Source organism: Balearica regulorum, chromosome 7, assembly GCF_011004875.1.
Source record: "Balearica regulorum gibbericeps isolate bBalReg1 chromosome 7, bBalReg1.pri, whole genome shotgun sequence".
In the NCBI taxonomy this organism is placed as follows: domain Eukaryota; kingdom Metazoa; phylum Chordata; class Aves; order Gruiformes; family Gruidae; genus Balearica; species Balearica regulorum.
Genome location: NC_046190.1, coordinates 20,079,504 through 20,101,377, shown reverse-complemented (window position 1 = coordinate 20,101,377; position 21,874 = coordinate 20,079,504). Strand labels below are relative to the sequence as shown.

General features: G+C 40.3%; 1 protein-coding gene across 1 annotated transcript in view; it reads right to left on the bottom strand.

The window, feature by feature from the left end:
* ERCC6 (ERCC excision repair 6, chromatin remodeling factor) overlaps positions 1 to 18,079 on the bottom strand; it is a 49,400-nt gene extending 31,321 nt beyond the window's left edge. The window contains 4 exon segments of the mRNA XM_075758322.1: positions 9,316 to 10,042; positions 11,895 to 12,003; positions 14,992 to 15,112; positions 17,595 to 18,079. Of these exon segments, the coding sequence (XP_075614437.1) occupies positions 9,316 to 10,042; positions 11,895 to 12,003; positions 14,992 to 15,112; positions 17,595 to 18,064 (1,427 nt within the window). The 5' untranslated portion in view covers positions 18,065 to 18,079.
* Positions 18,080 to 21,874: the final 3,795 nt, after the last annotated feature.

Below are 21,874 nucleotides of genomic sequence, written 5' to 3'. Positions count from 1 at the left end.
AACTGCCAAAAAGGATTGCACTGATAAACCAACACACACAATGCTGGACAGGTTTAGAGAGTCAGCTTCACTGGAATATATTTTGATATCTGAAGTCAGGAACTCCTCAGAAGCAAAAGTCAAGATGGAGAAAAAGCAGCATATGCAGGGGGAAAAACAAACAAGACAGAGAGAGTGTTCAGTTTTCTGATTAAAAACTTATGAGTTGCTAATGTTTATTATTGGTTTGTTCTTATTTTGTTTTAAGAAATCATGTATCCAGTTAAGTAGTAAAAGAAGAACTTACTAAAAATACATAAAGTGTCAAAGTTTTCCCCACAGATACTTTCATATATCTATCCTAACACAAGAATGAAAATCCCTATCTTAGACTTGCTGTCTGTTAGATGTTTGATTTAGGAAAATAACATGGATGGTCTGGAGTCTAGCAGGCAGATACAACACATTCTAGAGGCACAGCATAAAAACACATTTATTTTTGTTCAGTACCACAATACGATGCTATCAGGCACGGATGGTCAATTATTATTCTGAGTTCTAGAAAAAGATCAACGATTCAAATTGACAAATGCTGACACTCATTGCTTCAGACTGTGCCATTACTGGAATTGAGACATGTCAGAAGACTATTTTATCTGACTGGGTTATGACAAGACTCCAACCAAGGAAGAAAACTCCTAGTTACCACACTAAAACAACTGCAGATTACAAAGCTTCCAAAAGTGACATCTAGGTAAAAAATCTGTATTAAACTCAAGCAGGGCAATAATTTGTATAAGAGTTTCCTTCTAATGGTTCTATTAACTAATATGAATCGCCTCTAATCAACACTGGAGCTTCAGCCTCCCCTGGGAAGAAACAGATTGCCCTCTAGTGTACATTAGAAAAAGTGATACAGAAAAAAACCAAGAAGAAACGTTTTGAGATTAGCTCCTAGCTGTCCAGGAATTTAGGCACTTCACCTTGTATTATAAGTACTGTATTTTCTGCAAGGAGTGTGATCAATGTTGGGATTTGTCTTAAAATTATTAAATACGTATGTCTAGAATTTGAACTCATAAATCCGGTACTTAATTTTCCTAAAGAAAAGTTTACTTTATACACACTGTATCTGTTACTTTACTGAACTGTATAATTGCACAAGCTGTAGTATTGAAGGCCGTGGTACTACATCTCTTCCAAAGGTCTGGAGGGTTTTTTTGCCCTCAGTTACCAGTTTAAAGAAAAAGCAGCAATTTGTTGTTACCAGTAAAAACTTTTGAAGAAGCTAATCAGTCTTTTAAAGGCTGTCATGTAAGACATTGTATTAAGATATTCTACACTAAAACTTCATTATTTTCTTTAAAAAAGCGTAAATATCTAAATGGTTGAAGCAATGGGAGGACAAACACTATTTGCTGGACCAGATCAGCCAATTGGTCAGTCTGGTCTTGTACCTTTCCCCAGAAGTCAAACCTGGGAGGGAGAAACAGCAGTAGCTTGTATTTGACTTCACTACACAGTAACATATTAACCATTTCGTCAATATATTTCATACACACCTCAGTTAAACATCCTTAGCATGCCTAAATAATCAGAAAATACAGGTTTCTACTATATCACCAAGGTCTCTTGAAAATCAAAGCATGACCTTTGAAAAATCTATTTTACATTGTCCATGGTCACTGACATAAATATAATTTTATCCTGAAAGTGCAGTATGAAAGCCATATATCATTTAATTAAATCTTTCTTAATACAAGAACGTATTCAGATACTAAGCGCATTTTCCACTTATTGCAATACCCTAGAAAGAAATTCTGCATCCAAAACAGTAATGAGCACAATTGGATTTTTTTTTTTTTTAAAATACAGTCAGGAACCAAGCTGAGTGTTTAATATAGTTTGCATTTGTGAAGCACAAAATGTTTTCTATTTTATATAGCTAAGAATCCCTTACAGATTATTCTAATTTGCTAAACTGAAGCATTCAGCATTACTTTTCTGATCTAACTTTTTATGGTCTATATGGGTGGATTTAATTGGTACGTCCTAACAGATGAAATACATGCAGTTAGTACCACAAGTCTCCATAAGTAAATTAAGACTGATGTAGACAATTACACACTTGAGTGTAGAATGAAAGGTGTACTCAGCGAGTGAGCCAAAATATATCTTCATTTGTGTCTTGTCTTTGTCATTTTAAAGAGCAGTTAGGATGCTCTAAGAAAGTATCTTTCAGGAAAGGTAATATATAATCCTTTTTTAATTTATAACTCTGAAACATCAAGAGATTCAGTGACTCAGATACTTCAAAGAGAGCTAGTACATGAAAATTGATCCAGTTTGAGAAAAACAGCTTCTTTTAAGCAAATTTTATTTTTTTGGTTTGATTCTTTCTATCAACTGCTTTATGCACTGATAGCCACAACTTCCAGCTACTCAGCTGCTTGGATGTCACTTGGGAGACATTGAAAGAAGCAGCTTTCCCAGGCTTGCCTCTGAGCACTTGACAGCAATTGCAGAATTCAAACAACTGTACTCCACAAACTATACAGAATACATGAGAAAACACACATACAGCACTTATCTCCCATAACATGACATGCAATTCCTTCCTTCAAGCAGCAGGCAGATATACACTGACAACTCCTATGGGAATAGTGACCATAAGACTGCTAATTTTTTGTTTTGACTCCACGCTATTACCTTATGCAGATACTGTATTACTGATGTCAATAATGTAACACAATAACTACATATAAGCAGCAAAATTTAATTGGTTATGCTTATGCTTTGCATTTTAATACATGCAAAGGAAAACTTTGATTAATATGCAAAAAAAACATCCCAACCTTGATACGTTGCAGTTTCCACATCTGTAAAGAAAGCTGTTTTCTTTTTGAGAACAAAGAAAAGGTTTATTTCCTATGCATTTAATCTGCATACAAGTTTACTTTTATTTTGTGATCCTAGGTAAAAGAAGCTGAAAACAGGTATATTTTCACTCATTTCATAGTCTTCAAAGAAACTGGCTCTGCCATGACCTGACCATTCCACCAGGCAGGAGGCAACAGGTTAAGATTCCACCAGCACCAATTCTGAACGCTTCTAGACCAAGATGGTCACTGTTGAGTTTGACAAAATATACATCAATAACGTACCTGTTGGTGGGCATCAAGTCCTTCAGCACGATCCTAAAGACTGACTACCTAATCCTCTGGGTTCAGCTGGTATTAGCCAGTACAAAGGACAGTTGGGAATGACAATACACTACTTTTCACTGAATCTTAAACTTACCTTTCAGCTGCTTGACAGTATCCTACTTATTTACCTTACTCTCCATAACACTGATGTTCCTTGCTACTGTTCATTATTCTTGCAAGCTCTGATTCACCTTAGACGTTAACTTTTTCAGAACAGATTTTTTTCCCCTGTGTGTCTGCACAGCAACATGTCTCCAGTAACAGTAACAAGAGAAAGGCAAGACCCAGGCAAGGGAAAAGAAGTGAGATTACTGAGAGTGAAAGCTGAATTCTGTATAGCTAACTTTTACTTTATCGTGTTCCACTTGCTTTGGGTGACTAGGATGACCACTGCAAGTAGCCTTTAGAAGGAAAGGAAAGAGCTGGGTACTCTCCCGCCTGCCCTGTTTACTGCAGATAACACCAGCTCCTGTTCTGAAAATGGTCTCTTGTTCTAGAGATGCTTTGCAGTCCTGCAGTTAGCTAATTATCATGCTTTAACAACATCATTGTAGTTTCCCCTTGACACAGACCAATCTCTTCAAGTCCCATCTCTGAAAAGTTTTAATGTTAAGGAAACTAATTTTCAATCTTTAAGATTGTATTCAGCACCAAGCAAAGACTAGATGTTCAGAAGACTAAAGTAATCCTAAAGGATTTTCCTCTGCCTCTCTCAGGGGTAAAATACACCATAATCTCACCCATTCATTTGCATTCAAAAGTAAAACTGACATGAAACAAGACATAAATGTAAGCAAATGACAGCATTTCTATAGCATTCTTAATATGTTTCTTAATTCACTACATTTTATTTTCTCATGGCGTTTCCCATAATGAAGATTACCTGGGGGTGTCAGCATAAAAACGTCAATGTGGACAGCTGCAGCTTAACAGCCACAATAACTGTAGCTATGAAATTTTTAAGAGATGTAGTGTTTTGGTAGCAATTACAGTTATTGATATTTCTAAAATTCATTTAGGCTTTTATTGTAACTTTAGTAACCAAAAGAAATGTAGTCTATGATATGACTTTGCTAAGGATAAATTGTCACAATCTTAACGTTATTAAAAAACGTGTTTGAATGAATTTAAACTGTGAGTCATATTAAAACTTTCAATCAAAATAAATTACTCTTGATGAAAACACTGAATTAAAAATGATTTAATATTGGTCTAATTTAAACGTGAAGAGTACAGTTTTATTCAATAAAATAGTAAATATTTTACCAATTAAATACAATTATTTTTTGTTAATGCATCCAATAAAAAAGGATATTTCTTTTTGACCCTTTGGACATTGTTCAGATTAGCCCCTTGCCCAAATTTCCTATTCAAGAGCAATAAACTATGCTTTAACTTTGAAAAGCAGTATCCTGGAATTGCAAACCTATTGCCTCATATCAGCTTCTGCCTTTGTAACCTGGGATGTGAAAGTGAAGTTGGGCTCTTCCTATCTGAGGTTTTGTTACCAGTAATTCTACAATTGCGAGTACCTCTGCTATCAGAGGATACCACTTCCTCCACAGTAACTCTGGCTCTCACCACAGAAGAGATGGTGTTTATACCTCTACTTCTTGACCCCTTCTCTGACACAGCTTCATTTGCATCCATAAGATTTTAGATTTCCATAGAAATGTAAAATTCAAGTTTGCCAAGGATTAACCAAGTTCCTATCCTAGGCGTTATCACTACATCAATCACTTTTCACTGACAGCCCTAACACATATTCTTCCTTTCACTCTAGAGCAGCTGTTTTCAAGTTGGAATCCATGATTTTCTAGAGGACTATAAAACTACTTGAAGGACATTCACTAAAGGTAATTTAATTAAAAGTAAGCACGCTATCAACAATCTGAAGTTCATTACATGAAGCTCAACCCTTACACTAGAAGAGAGGCAACATGCCAGTGGTTAGAGAACAATTAAAACAAAACAACCATTTTAGTAATCTTGATCTTTTGACTCCTAGTATGTGCAGAAATGTCTCAACTTCACTGGCATGTCTAGTTAGCATTTAATAGCTTAACAAATTACATGCCACTTCATTGCTCCTTCAAAATGTTTTCCAGGCAGTTGTAAAAATGGAAACATTGCTCAGTCTTATCGTTAGGAACTCAACAGCTATGCTATCAGTAGAGAAAACATCTCACCAGCACACTGTAGCTACAGAGAGATCAACACACAAGTTTACAAATTCAATAAATCACAGATTAGCACAAGGTGGTTCAGCTGCCATTTTCAAAAATAACATGTTCTTAGCTGCATTTCCTCACTTAACATACTAGATTCTCCTTAGAAACCTTAGTTTACAACCTTAGGTCATCATAGCAACAGAAAACACCACTACTACCACCATTGTCACCATCTCTTTAGATAAGGATATTTTAACCCTCATTCTCATCAAAAGCAAAGAGACGAAAATCACTGCCAAATAGAGCAGCTTTTTTAGACTTGACTAACAGCTGTACAAATGTCCAGTCTTCATTACTTATGTCTTCTATTAGAAGTTATGCAAGAGATATCACATGCTAATAATCAAGCAATATAGATATTGTCCTTTCCAGTATAATTTTTTACAAGTTTAAATTCAAAAGGTCCTTTTAGTATTGATTTTAAAATAAACCTGTTAGCCATATAAGCTATAAATAATTGCCTCAGATTTCAACAAACTAACATTCTACAAAAATAATATGCAACTCTAATATATTAAAATGATTTCTTCTTGACTAGGAGTTAATTATTTAAAGCTGAAAACTAAGCATCTCACCCCATCCCAAACCAAAGATTTCTCTCTCAGTGGAAAAGTGCCATCCCTCTGAAGAGAGAGGGCACTGTCTGTCTGCACTGTCATTTTGCCTATTAATTTTGATTATTTGCCAATCAGGCTTGCCAGCGACATGCTGTGGGACGACGTGCCCAGGTTGGAGGGACGGGATGTTGGTGAGGGCCCTCAGCCTACTGCTCAGAGATGTGCTGGATGCACTGCAGCACGCTCAAAGCCTAGAGGAGATGAGCCAGGGGCTCCAGACAGAATGGGAACCAACAGGGAAACACTGGGAGTATACATCAAAAGAATTCCAGCCACCCCAGCCAATAAGCCAGCCTCATTGGGGGCACAACTGAAATGCCTCTACGCAAACACATGGAGCATGGGGAATAAACAAGAGGAGTTGGAGACGTGTGCACCTGCAAGGCTATGACCTTATTGGCATTACAGAGATGTGGTGGGATAGCTCTTATGACTGGAGTGTTGCGATGGAAGGATACAGGCTCTTTAGGAAGGATGTGAAGGATGGGCGAGGAGGGGGTGTCACCCTCTATGTCAATGACCAGCTGGAGTGCGTGGAGCTCTGCCTGGGCATAGACGAGGAGCCGACCAAGAGCTTATGGGTCAGGATGAAAGGGAGGGCTGGGGCAGGGGACATCATAGTGGGGGTCTGCTACAGGCCACCTGACCACGGAGACTGAGCAGATGAAGCCCTCTATAGGCAGACAGGAGCAGCCTCAAGTTCACAAGCCCTGGTCCTTATGGGGCACTTCAACCACTCCAACATCTGTTGGAGGGACAACACAGCAGAGCACAAGCAATCCAGGAAGTTCCTGGAATGTGTTGATGACACCTTTCTCCTCCAAGTGACAGAGGAGCCCACAAGGAGAGGTGCCATGCTGGACCTTGTTCTCACCAACAAGGAGGGCCTGGTGGGGGATGCGAAGCTCAAGGGCAGCCTGGGCTGCAGTGACCACGAAATGGTGGAGTTCAAGATCCTCAGGGCAGTGAGGAGGGCACACAGCAAGCTCACTACCCTGGATTTCAGGAGAGCAGACTTTGGCCTCTTCAGGGATCTGCTTCGTAGAATACCATGGGACAAAGCCCTGGAAGGAAGAGAGGCCCAAGACAACTGGCTAATAATCAAGGGTCACCACCTCCAAGCTCAGGAGCGATGCATCCCAACAAAGAGGAAGTCAGGCAAAACCACCAAGAGGCCCCCATGTATGCACAAGGAGCTGCTGGGCAAAGTCAAACAAAAACAGGAAGCCTACAGAGGATGGAAGCAAGGGCAGGTAGCCTGGGAAGAATACAGAGAAACTGTCCAAGCAGCCAGGGATCAGGTTAGGAAAGCCAAAGCCCTGATAGAAATTAGTCTGGCCAGGGATGTTAAGGACAACAAGAAAAGCTTCTATAGGTATGTCAGTGATAAAAGGAGGACGAGGGAAAAAGTGGGTCTCCTCCAGAATGAAATGAGTGACCTGGTTACCCAAGATACGGAGAAGGCTGAGGTACTCAGCAACTTCTTTGCATCAGCCTTCACTGGCAAGTGCTTGAGCCACACTGCTCAGGTCACAGAAGGCAGGGACTGGGAGAATGCAGAACTGCCCACTGTAGAAGATCAGGTTTGAGAACATCTAAGGAACCTGAAGGTGCACAAGTCCATGGGATCTGATGAGATGCATCCACGGGTCTTGAGGGAAATGGCAGATGAAGCGGCCAGGCACTCGCCATCATATTTGAGAAGTCCTGGCAGTCCAGCGAAGTTCCCACTGACTGGAAGAGGGGGAACATAACCCCCATTTTTAAGAAGGGAAAAAAGGAAGATCCAGGGAACTACAGGCCGGTCAGTCTCACCTCTGTGCCTGGCAAGATTATGGAGCAGACCCTCCTGGAGACTATGCTCAGGCACATGGAAAATAAGGAGGTGACTGGTGACAGCCAACATGGCTTCACTAAGGGCAAATCGTGCCTGACAAATTTGGTGGCCTTTTATGATGGGGTTACAGTGTTGGTGGACAAGAGAAGAGCAACTGACATCATCTACCTGGACTTATGCAAGGCATTTGACACTGTCCCACATGACACAGATGGCTTAGCAAGACATCACGTTTTGATTTAAATGCATCGAATCATAGAAAATCCACTACGGCTTGAGAGGTGGGCCCATGCGAACCACATGAAGTTCAACAAGGCCAAGTGCAAGGTCCTGCACGTGGGTCGGCGCAATCCCAAGCACAACTATAGGCTGGGCGAGGAATGGGTTGAGAGCAGCCCTGAGGAGAAGCACTTGGGGGTACTGATTGATGAGAAGCTCAACATGACCCAGCAATGTGTGCTTGCAGCCCAGAAAGCCAACCGTGTCCTGGGCTGCATCAAAAGAGGTGTGACCAGCAGGTCGAGGGAGGTGATCCTGCCCCTCTACTCCACTCTTGTGAGACCCCACCTGGAGTACTGCGTCCAGCTCTGGGGGCCCCAGTACAGGAGAGACATGGAGCTGTTGGAGTGAGTCCAGAGGAGGGCCACAAAGCTGACTGGAGGGCTGGAGCACCTCTCCTATGAGGACAGGCTGAGAGAGTTGGGATTGTTCAGCCTGAAGAAAAGGCGGCTCTGGGGAGATCTAATTGTGGCCTTCCAGTACCTGAAGGGGCCTACAGGAAAGATAGTGAGGGACTGTTCACAAGGGCACGTAGTGATAGGACAAGGGGTAATGGATTTAAGCTGAAGGAGGGTCGATTTATATTAGATATTAGAAAGAAATTCTTTACTGTTAGAGTGGTGAGGTACTGGAACAGGTTGCCCAGAGAAGTTGTGGAGGCCCCATCCCTGGAAGTGTTCAAGGCCAGGCTGGATGGGGCTTTGGGCAACGTGATCTAGTGGAGGGTGTCCCTGCCCATAGCAGGGGGGCTGGAACTAGATGATCTTTGAGGTCCCTTCCAACCCAAACCATTCCATGAAACAGAAGATGTAATTTTTTTTTTTTTTTTAAAGGTAGGTATATGATCTACAGACAAAGGCAGTGCTTAAGTATAAAGCTGCCAAATAATAGGTTGTTTTGTATATATTCACTTTTGGGCACATCCACAGTTCTGCAAACAACACATACTGATACATAAATAGCTTATTACTGAAGGACCTAAAATAATCATAAAAATCTATCAACAAAGTCTTTCTAATTAAGAGGCATGTCTGATTTCTTTTGGAAGGCTATGATCATTCTGTCTCGTTTTCCTTACTTCAATTCCTAACAGTGCATTACAGACATTACCTTTGCATGTTCACCATCATTTGTTAAAGTTACTAATAAAAATGTCTAGGACTAACCTTAATCTCTGTTTATAATAGTCTTCATCTCCATCATCTCTCCATCTCTTTACTTTGCGCTTCCCCAGCGTATGCTCCTCTTCCTCAGAGCTTGGAAAGAAGTCATCATCATCCTCAGCTTCTTTAAAATTTCTCTTCACCAAACATTTTCTTTTTCTTGACAGATTCTTGAGTTCATAATCAGAATCATTCTCAGCATGAGAAGATGCCTGCTCTTCCTCCTCTTCTGCTGCTTCTGGATCAAAGAGCTCCTCATCAGGTACATACTCAGACTCTCCACTATCATCGTCCTGTTCATGCCTGAACTTCTTGGCCTCAGGATACTTCTTTTCTTTTGGAATCTCTGCCTTTGACTGAATCTGAAGGGCATGCTTCTGAAGTTTTCTCAGGTGTTTTTTTAAGCGCTTATCTGTTTTTGACTGGGCTTTACCCCTTTTTTCCTCTGTAGTAGATGCAGGAGCTACGCACTGAACATTTTTGGCTTGTGCTTTCTTCTTTGCTCTTTTGTGAAGGGCTAACTTCTTTCTTTCAGATGACAGTTTAGCTTGGTCTGCTAAGTACTTCTCAAAATCAGATGCTTCATTTAGCATTAATTGTCGTGTCTTCCTCTCTGGCTTCTGAGGTATTTTAGTTCCAAATGGAGTCATCTGGCCAGTACGAATAAGCTCTTCCCACTCTGTTTCCTGAACAGGCATAAGCATACTGCCAAGACATGATGGACCAGGTTCTAGAACAAAAATCAGAACATCCAGCATGCCTTTAACACCTTCTGAATAACTCAAACATAAGAACAAGGGTGTTTTGTTCCCTCCCCCTCCCAAGCTTTACACGCTTTCAGTTCAGTTTTGATATACAACATTAAAGTCCAAATTATCATCATACATAATACTTGAAGTTCAAAAAAGGCAAAACCCAGAAAAACAGAAGGCCAAAAAAGTCAGAACGTAACTTTTACTCCAAACTACTTCATATAGGAAACATTACACATGATCAAAATGCAAATACTTATGAAACAAGACACAACAGCAAGAATTACCATAAAATTACAGTTCCCCAGGGCACATGAACTCTAATGTGCTCCCTATGCTGTCAATTCAACACATATCACCATGTTCAGTGCAAGAAACCACTGCGTTCCCATATGCAGCAACATAGTCCATTTCTATTTTATTATTGATTTTTCAGTCCTATTCATAAGCTTGAAATTTGGTGTTTCCAAACACATAAAAGACTCTCTTCCCACATGATTCGAAAAGAAGAAAACAAACCCCATCTTCCTACTCTACAATACTAATATTAGGATTATTACTTTCTAAGTTAGATTGGCTGCACAGCACATTGCCATAAAAAAAGCACTTCAGTTAAACTGCCTACACAGTTACTATACATATCAAGACAAACTATAATTAGTGTTTGAAACCAAAGAAGGGGAAAAGCTCTTGAATTCAGGAAGCTGAAGGGGAATTCCAGCCTGAAATCTATTATTAGGGTTCAAAATTTCAAAACAGCTGTACCAGAATTGCCAGCACAGCATGCTACTGTATTTGGTCCCATTTAAAGCACTGTATTTATCACCAAAACATGTTTAATGAGTAACAATGATGCATCAGGCATGAAACTCCTCCTTCTCTACCTTCTCAGTTTCTCAAACTACTGGAACTGCTCATTTCCATTTCTCCTGTCTTGGGCTCTGTTCGCTTCCCAGTTACATTTCATCAGACTGGGTGCCTGAGTTTTACTGCATGAACCCATTCAAAGAAAAAGGATTAAAGATGCTTTTCTACCAAGAAAAGTTCACTGAAATTTTGACTTCTCTCCTGATCCAACAAAACTTACAGAAGTTTGAGCTCTGTGAGACCTGGAATCTACTCCAGCCACATCAGCAACAGACAAACAGCACTAAGAGTTCACACCTCTGCAATCATCTGACCCAAAGGTGATGTGCAGATGTCAATGGGGTCCAAACTTGCCCTGCAGGATACTGCAGATTAGTGATTGCGGCCAAGGCACAGCCAAGCTGGAGTTACAAAATCCAAGCTCAGTTTGCAGACAGCAGTGAGAAAGAACACCTAGCAAAACACTGAGAGAATATCCTGCTTTAGAAGAAGACTTACTTTTACCTTTTTTAAAAATCACACTGCAGCCTGAAAAAGAGAAGCACTTCCTCCTTCCATTTCTAGTGATACTTCCCAACAGTAAGAAAAAAACAATTTTGTTAATGTTGATTGATAGCATCCAGCATATAAAATGTAATTCAATCATGTTAGTCATCTTTATCAAATTAGCTGTGAAAAAACGTTAGGATTTCCAATTTATTAAGCCCAATACTCTAATGTGCCTCAGTCATCCCCACTGAGCTGAACACGGATTAACATCCATTTTGTAAAACTTCCCACATGAATATGCCAAGATCTGCAATTCTGCAGGTGCAGAGAATAAGTGTTCTTAACTCTCTCTTTGAAAGCAAGCCACTGAAATTTATTTCCATATTTTGCACAGATCTTGCAAACTAGCTTCAAACAAAAAGAAGAAAAGGTATTACATCACAGTAGAACAGAACTTTCAGTCTTCTCCCATACCTTCATCTTGCTCGAATTCAATCTCATTTACTTTATCAAGAATCTCTGTTCCACCAAGAATTGCTTGGAGACGCTTTTGTTTTGCTTTGATCTTCTTTAGCTGTTGCTCCTTGAATAGTAAGTAGATACATAATTTAATTTTTAATCTGGTTCATCAACTTGCTATCCTTTTAAACAAGATGTAAATTACTACACATGCAGTATTTTCCACCAGAATCTCATATTAAAGTGTTCACAGTATTGCATTTGAAACAGAAAAGTGCAAAAAAGCATCACCACAATATCTGTAGTGCTTCAGCTCACAAAACACACACAATTTTGTGCGTACAATCATCTTACAATGTGTGCAGTAAGATCAGATTGTTTATACACGTATTATGCATTTTTATGTACATTTTTTGAGGTAATTTTATGAATACGTTGATTCTAGTGAAGGAAGCCCATCAAGCCGATTAGTGACATGAACAGAGAACACCAAAAGATTTGCTCATGATTTGCAATGAGTGGGTTAATAGTTAATAAGCCACTAAAAACAGCTATTAAGATTTAATAAGATTTATTTATCATCTCAGAAGTTTTAGAATGTTTTGTTAGAAACAAACTGAAATTGTAAATCAGTCCATCATCCTAATATATGTTTGTATACAGTTAATTCAGGAGTGGTCACAGCTAATTCAACAGCAAAAACTACAAAGCGAAATAACTTTAAAAAAAAAAGTTAAAAACCCCAACATTACAGATGCTAGAACAAGTATAGTTCATTACTGTTATGAAAGTAATTTATAGCTAACTCTTCTGTTACACCTTTTATCTGACTGTAATATCCTCAACAGTATATTTACTGATGACATTGTGATTCTTTGGTGTTGCTAACTTTTATTTATGAAACAAGAAATTCCAACCAGTAAAACAAAGACATAGTCAATGTAACTTTCCACATTTGTTAACTCCATCCTTTGGAAATATTTCCTTACCTAGAGAGACACACACTTCAGTAAAAATCAAGTTCATGACAAAATGAGTAATTTTTTTTTTCTTTTTGGTGAAGAATGGTTCACTAGCCTGCCCATGGCTTCATGTAGCACTATTTCAGACCACAAAGGGTAAGTATATTCATGTATGGTACATGTTATGGTTTAACCCGGCCAGCAGCTAAAACAGCCACACAGCCATTCACTCACGCCCCCTCCAGCCCAGTAGGATGGGGGGAAAAAAAAAAAAATCAAAAAGGTAAAACTTGTGGGTTGAGATAAAGACAGTTTAATCAGACAGAAAAGGAAGATAATTATTATTAATAATAATAAAAGAATATACAAAACAAGTGATGCGCAGCACAACTGCTCACTATGTGGAACTGATGCTCAGCTCATTCCTGAGCTGCAATGCCTCTCAGCCAACTCCCCCAGTTATATGCTGAGCATGACATCACATGGTATGGAATATCCCTTTGGCCAGTTTGACTCAGCTGTCCTGGCTGTGTCCCCTCCCAGCTTCTTGTGCACCCTCAGCCTCCTCATTGTCAGGGCAGTCCGAGAAGCTGAAAAGTCCTTGACTGCTTAGCAACAACTAAAACATTATTGTGTTATCAACATTATTCTCACCCTAAATCCAAAACACAGCACTATACCAGCTGCTAGAAAGAAAATTAACTCTAGCCCAGCCAAAACCAGGACAGTACAATATATTATCTCCTGTGTATGCACTATTATCCTTGCTACCAGTGTACTTTATATTATAAAACACTCCTTGTATGACAGCTCTAAGGAAATAGCTGTCTTGTACCAGTCATTAATTTCCCATTTGTCTAAATAATGGAAGAATTCAGTCATCTTTAACCATTTTTGTTTTAAATACTACAAAAGGAAGAGTACTAAAGGGCACTTCTCCCTGCAAAAAGTAGCTCAAGATCAGCTTTAAATATACTGCCTGACTCCAAACAGCCTCCAAAACACTCTTGAAGTTGTTAGGACCACTTTTACAGATTATAGTTTTCATACAGAGATTTATTCCTACACTTCAAGGACTGTTAGAGATGGCTAACAATGAACTCACAACAAGGTTTGAACTTCCCTGGCCACACTTGCATAAATTACTTCAAGTAATATGAAGACAAGCAAAATACAGTGTCTAATTACATGATCCCTCTTTAGTAGTAAGTCTAGTTTATTGCATTTCTTCCCACTACTTCCAGCTACTTGTTCCTAGTCCTGTGCCACTGTTCAGTACTGTCCCCCTCACTCTCTCAATTGGCAAAATCGTGAACAGAGTGTTATCCAAGTTGCTGAAATGATCAAGGTTAAAAAAAAAAAACAACCCACAACCGAATGAATCATTGGCAAATGGCCTGAGACTGGGTAGAAGTGTCTGAGGGCAAAGGACAGTAAGTTTTTCAGTCAGGTTTATCATTAGATAAAATATTAGAGTGAATTTCCATCAGATGGTGAGCTCATCAAAGTACTACATTCCTGACCAGGAGAAGTTTCCCTTTTCTCAAATCTCCTTCTTCCTATTCACAGCTGTATAAGTCTATTGCTTACATTACCCTGATGCCTGCTAGGTTGCTCTACAAGCTCCTTTAACTTACTACTCTGGCAGAATAAAAGCTGGAACAGTTTCTGACAAATCAGTGAGTTAAAATGGCTCACAGAAAAGAATGATGTGTACTGGTACAAGAAAGATACAGACAAAGAGGATTAAGACAAGGAAGGTAATAAATGAAGACCACGAGAGCTGAGATTTAGGTCAACTATTGAATCATGCCCTAACAATGCTTTGCTAATTCTCCAAATACTACTGGGAGGGATTTAATTAAATTAATGCAAATCAGTCTTCTGAGCAGGTCCTGGAACTTCAGTTTTACAGCTTGTTCTGAAACTTAGAATAACAACAACAAACAGAAATCAGCTCTCCCTTTCACATCTTCATTTAGTTATTTGCATGTTTTAGTAGAAAATGACACCATTTAAAAGGGAAGAAACAGCAATTATAGACTGACTCTGAACTACATAATTAAGCAAGAAGTACATCACATAATCCAAACCTTAAGCTGAAGTACAAACTAAGTATTATCAGCAGGAAATTAATGTAATCCAATCACCTTGTTATATTTTTGCCGTTTTACAGAATCTAGTTTTCTGTTTATATCTTTGTTGTCAGCAGCTTGAGGTGAAAGTTGCTCAATAATTTTATTTATTTGTTTCAGAGATGTTGTACATGATCTGAAAAAAACAAGAAGATTGCAATGTACTAGTCAACTCTAGAAAGAAAAATAGCACATTCTCTTTTCAGACAATTTGGACATTCCAGGACATTTAAAGTAAGATTTAAAGATGTCTACAGGTAAGTTTCTAAATAAGCATCTTGTATTTAAAAATACTGGAAGTACTAAACACTTTAAAAAGTTGTACATGACAAAATATTTTTAAAGAAAATTTTGCTAATACTAAAATTCCAAAAGGCAAGGAAACCGAACAAACCTCTACAATATTTAGTACTTAAAAGCTACAAGCCTGATGATGATAATAAGCAAGTGATAGTGGTTGCTTTTATTATTCCAGGTAAACAAAACACAAAACAAAAATCTAAATGGGAAATCCCATGTTTTCATTGTCTAAAGCTGTTTTAATAGTTTGATGCCATTATATAGGGAAGTATGTTTCTTCTACCCGTACAATGTCTCTTTTACACTAAGAGTAGATTATAAGACACAAATACACTGTCAGGAAGACAGACTAGCTCAAAGAACTAACAGCACATCAACATTAAACTTTCCTTACTCATACACTACCATTTTTCATGTTTTCATACTATAACCTACTATCATCTGTTTCTGCTGTTGAATTCATTTGCAAGGAAGGGGGCACCGTCCAACCGTCAGAAGCAACAAATCTAGGTTTGTTGGTTCAAATAGCAGAATATTTCATAAGGATACACAAATTACTATCTCAAAGCATTACGAAAAATGTCAAAGAAAACTCTTTACAACACCTGCAAAGCGGCCATTACTCCCATCATATGAAAGAAAAGCACTATCTAAGTCTCCTCAATTAGAAGGGAAGAAATTGTTGGGCCACGTTTCTCTCCAGCTCTAATCTGGATTCTACCACTGTTCTCCTAGGAGATGTATTCTACCAGCTTCCCAGCTATCACTGCCATCTTCCCTTTTCCATTCTCTTTCAACACTTTTGAACCATCCCATCTCCTTTCTCAGTATTCTGTTTTGTTTCTTTGAAGTATACTATCCTCTTGCACATCTTCTACCTTTTGGTTCTTGCTTCCTTGGCCCTAGAGTCTCTTGACACATACTGCTACTGTCCTCTTCCACAAAGCTTTATTTAGCAGGACTGCAGAATTTAACTTTGACCATCTTTCAGTCTCCTCCTCCTGCTTAAATTTGTGTGTATATTGTAGAATCATGCAGCTTCTACCATGAACTCTGTGCCAACTACTCAAAAACTGCTTGCCTGATTTTACCTCCAGTCATGCATTCACCATGTTACAGGACTTTACCCAATTCTACCCACTCTACTCATATATCTTTACTTTTGTTAGACCCTCTGCTCAACAAGCCAGCTAGATCTCTGCTGATTTTCTCCAAAATCAACTTTCAGATTTGCATATTACATCTTACATAGATCAGGTTCTACTGGTCTGCATAAACCATTTGCATCCTCTCATGTAAATCTCATTTTACAACTTTAAGTGGAAGGTGGAAATAGTCGGGTTAGAAAAATCATAGGATGCTTCTTAAAGAAAAACAGGTCAGTGCTGTGCACCACTCTTTCAATAACCACATAATCTAACTGCAATGATTCTCCTGCTCCATTGTTCCTCTCAATGACCATCTTATTCATTACACCCTTCTGCCACATAACATCCAAAATGTACTTAATTTCATATCTCCACACCCAAACTGGAAAATTAATGAAGTGCATAAAATTAAGCATGTGCATAACAAGAGAGCTATGCGAGACTTCACATAGGTAAAGGTGGACTACAGCACTCTTGAGCACTAAACCCCAAGATTAATGCAATACAGTGAAAGATGGACAGGTAGAATTATTTACCTGCAGTAGTTCACACAGTAACTCTACCATGAGACTAGAAACACAAAGGCAGATCCAAGATCAAAACTGAAAAGACTTGTGGCTCCTATCCCTCAAAGTCTTCTACTATCAACATACCATGTTAATTAAGCTTTTGATTCTTTTAAGGTGTCATTAAGTACTTCATACAAGCACTTGTGATAAGGTTGTTTTGGTTGTAGTACAGTCAAGATATGGAGTCATCCAAGTTACAGAAAGCACATAACCAGAAGCAGGCAACCCCATGAAGTATCCAGAATTGAAGCAGCAGCACTTTTTCTGACTATAACTTTGAATAATAGAATATAATGCAGCTCTCTACTGCCCAGAAAACAGACATGCATCTTGGTAAGGTAGGAGACAAAGCAGAAAAAGGAGATGTCCTGTCCTCTACTGCCTTGATGCATGACTGAATCAGCCAAATAAGAGCAACGAAGCATTGCTCTGATGTGAAAAATATTTTCTCCTTTTTTAAAAGGTGGGTGACTCAGAACAGTATATGTGATCTAGTGCTTTCAAAACATCTTTTCATCTTCCAGCTTTTAAAAACATGAGACACCGAGCCTCGTTAGATAGTCAGTAACAGAGAGGAAGAGTAAGAAAGGACACAATTTACCTTACGTCATCCAGCACTGACTGATATTCTTTCTCTGCATCAGCTATTTTTGTTGCTTTATTAGCTTCATTAATGGCATTATCTACTTGTTGAAGAACTCCTTGCTCCAACACATCCTGGTCATAGACATCAACTCCTAAACCTTTGAGTTCAGCAGCCTGTGCACTGTACGAGACAGACTCAATCTGCTGCCTGTTGATCTGTAAAAGGGGTTGTCCTCTTCTGGGCACCTCCAAAGGAACAGCCAGGGAAGCGGATGACTGGCTGGCAGAGTTGTGAACTCCAATACTATTACCCAAGTCACTGTTACAAATGCCATTTTCTTGTTCAATTCCCAATTCCTCAGCATTATGCAGGCAATTATTGCTTGAAGTAGTAACAGGGTCATGCTCTTGGATACTGCCTGGCAGGTGGCTGTTGTCTGTTGGCATCCTCTGCTCAAAGGCAACAAACAAGAACCACATCGTCATAAAAACACTCACACAAAGTTCCTCATGAAGACGGTGCCCAAATAAAAGTAAACAAAACACAAAGCACGTTTATGAGAAATTCTTGTTTCAATACAGCTAGTGGTCTACTCTTCCATGAATACTTCCCTGCAAAGGCTTCTCCACACTAATTTCCAGAACTGAAAGGAAAATGTGGCCAAAACTTCTTAAAGACAACTATATGGCACTATCCTGGAAGATGCTGATAGCAAGGCAAACAAAACAACCTGTAAAAATTACTCTCCTTGCCACAGCATGAACTCAGTTTTGTGTGTAAATGATCATGCTCCAAAAGACTATGACATAACAAAAACATATGCAACTTAACATATTCAAAACAAAAAAATACAAGTTTTTGAAACAGGTTAAGACTTGCCAGTGAAAGCACCAATAAGAACAGTTGGCTGTAGGCTTCAGTTTGACAATTCAGCTTTGAAGTAGAACATTAAGCATCTTAGTTGTCAGGAAATTAACACTGTATTGACTTACTAAGGCAACCCTGGAGCTGGTGTTGTTTGGAGCCTTTAGGATGCGACTATCTTCTGAAAGAATGTATTTTTTATCAACTTCAGCGAGAAACAAGTGTTATTAACTTGCAGGAAGACATTAATAAGGCAGGTGGGCTTCATCAGCAACCTCTCCTAGCACGGCAGCCCGTGGTTCTCAGTCATCAGCTCCGAACACAAATGCAACGGGTTCGGCCCTGCAATCAGGCAAGAGGTACCATGACAACCCCGCGCACCGGCCGGTTCCCCTCGAGGGACCCCGGACCCCATCCAGCCCCCGCCGGCACCGATCCCCAAGTTCCCGTGCTTCACCGCCTCCCTCTGCGACCAAGCCCGAGGCCGGCGGCGCTGGAACAGGACGGCCGGCCGAAGGCTGTCCCTCGGGCTGGCGACAAGGCCCGGCCGGGATGGAAACGCGAGGGGCTCCGGAGGCGCCGCCTCCCCCCAGCCTCTGCCCGAGCGGCCGCGGCCACATCCCCGGGCGGGAGGGGCCACTGGCGGCCCCCCGGTCCCGGCACGGGACCCACCTCACTGCTCGGCAGCCGGAACCAGCGCTCCACCTCTTACGGCCCGCCTACGCCGAGCGCGTATGCGTCACTTCCTCAACGTCCGTGACCGTTACAGTTGCGCATGCGTCGCGCGCCAGGAGGTGGGGCGGTGGCTTGCGGCGGGCGCTTCTCCTGGCTTTCAGTCTAGCTCTGGCGAGGTGGCTGGCTGCGGCCTCGGCAGCAGATGAGCTTTGCCGTCAGGCTGCGTCGTTAATGCGGTTTTACCTGGCGCTGCATGGACTGGGCTTGGGCCGCTGGCACACGGGCCCGCACGTCACCTCCGGCTGGCCAGCCAGCAGGGGATCCGTGCTTGTGGCAGAAGTGCCCGTAGACCAGAACCACAGAGGAACCACGTCAAAAGTTCAGTTTCCCTCCTTCATCGTCCTTTGAAAGGCTTAGGAAAGGAAACATCATGTAGTGGTTGCAAAATTGGCCCAGCACTTGAAAAACAAACATCATGCAAATAGTATAATTGGATGGCATCAAGGTTCCTCCAAGGGGAAAAAAAGGATGTTGCACAGCTTGGGATTTAGCAGCAGGATTGCTTATAGGCTTAGTAAGCAACTGGTGAGAGGAGCAGTCTTTGAAGGGTCACTCTCCTGCCTGCTGGGATCTGCAGCAGCAGGTTTTTTCTGTTTTCTGCATTCCTATTTTCTCCCTAATTCTCTGGTAGTGACAAAAGCAGAAACCTAGATTTTCTCCAGGGCTCCTTTGGCTTTCTCTACATTCTTCCCCTTCTCTCTCCCCATTCCAGTGGCCTGAGTCCTGGACCCAGCTCCTCCTCCTTTGGGCAGCGGAAATAAATTTACTGTCCGACAGCCTTGGGCTAACTGTGAGAGGATAAATACGTAGCAGAATACATTTGGAAATGTTTTGCTAATTAAATACTGAGAGTTTCACTCTTGGCTTCAGGGGACAATTTGTGATTCAGTTTGACCACAGAGTTGCTTTTGTCAACTGGTTTTAGTTGTCCTGCTCCATGTATTCTTAATGTCATCTTTTTGCAATGAATGTCTTGAAACAAGATACAGAATTAAAAAAACCCCTATTTTGTAAATTATTCAGGGGAGGAGACAAGGCATATATAAGTAAGCAACAGTCATGATACCTTATTCTCACACAATTTCAACAAAATGCTACATTATACCATTCACTTTAATACCCACTGGTGTGAGTACTAATGAATAACTCTCAAAATTGTTGGTGGCCTGACTTTATTCTGAACTACAATTACAGGTCCTTGACTGAAGATGTTCCTTTCCCTTCCTTCCATTTCCTTATTCACTCCAGGGCCCAATGCTGGAAGTCTCAAGAAACACAGAACTGGTCCTCTAAGGTCTGTAAGGCCAAGACCCATAAGGTCAGCAGGCAAATAAAACAGCTCTTAGTTGATATACTCTCTTTTGTTTCCTTTGCTTTGAAATATGTTATTACTTCAAATATCCTTAGCATTTAACGACTAGAATGAGGCTTATTTTTAACCTTTGTTGCCATGTTCTAAATACAAGGAACAATGCTTTTTAATTGCTGAAACAACTGGAAATGTGGTGTGCATTTCAGCAAAGTGAGCAAGGCAGCAACCAGGGGGCATTTAAGGGCAGAGCAACATCAAGCTGTTGTCAAAACTAAACTGAGGAGTAGGTTCAGTTTTCCAGAAACTGATTAATGAGGGGAGAAGATAAGTTGTCCTGGAAGAAGAAAAAAAGAGCTTTGTATTATTTGCTAGGAGAGGAGTTTTTAAATGAAAGGCTGCTTCTTTTCCAAGCTCGAGTGCGAAATGGGTGAAGATTTTCTTATGTTAACAGACTTCCAGGGGTTAACAGATTACTAACGTGGGAGATGTCAGTACTAAGTCCAGAAGAAAGAGGCCATAATCCAACATTAAATACTATTGCTTCAAGGCAGGTACTTGCAGAACAAAGCAGTTACACTGATATCCTGACTATGACTCCAAATGTCCCTGGAAGAGCTTGCTCATAAAGATCCTTCTTGTGCTCTGTGTATGAGGGGATATAAGGGACTGAAGGTGACCTTTGTGGGAGTATTCTGAGACCTTGATGTAAAAATGTGAGAGGCCCTTCAGGCAGAGACTGATCAATGTCATCTGTCTGTGAAACACCATATACACTGGGAATGATGTATAAATAATAAGCCTATCGTGCAACTAGTCTGGCAAACTGGGTCAGGCTCCCAGGTGGTGTGAATGAAGGCTGTTCCACCGAAGTCTGCTGAAGCCAGGTCTCCCAGCAGGTGAAAATCAATGTGGCTCCATTAAAGTCATAGCAGAGATAGATTCTGTAGGTCTTTATAGCTAGTTTTGTGGTGGTCCATCTTTGATACATTTACAATACCATGCCTGCCTTTACCTCTTCTACCTCAACACATAGTTTTGCTTAGGCAGGTGAGATCTATGGTTCCGATCTGTTCCCAGCCTCCACTATTGTGTGGCACTGTCCATTACGAAGAGTGTAAAAGTACAAAATCCATATTTAAAAAAAAAGAATGACTTTGATGTTATATTTTCAATGCAGTCATTTTCACAGAGAAAATTAGCCTCTGATGAACTGAAAGTTCAAGTCTGCTCTCAGTTACATACACACATGGCTTCTGATCCTTTCACATAGTCACTGGTAGAGTCCCATGCATCCATGTTTCTTGGTATTTTACTGTGGTATTTCATTGCATTTACCTTAATTTTCTTTACTTTTGTCTACATAGAGATGACTGATAGCTCCAGT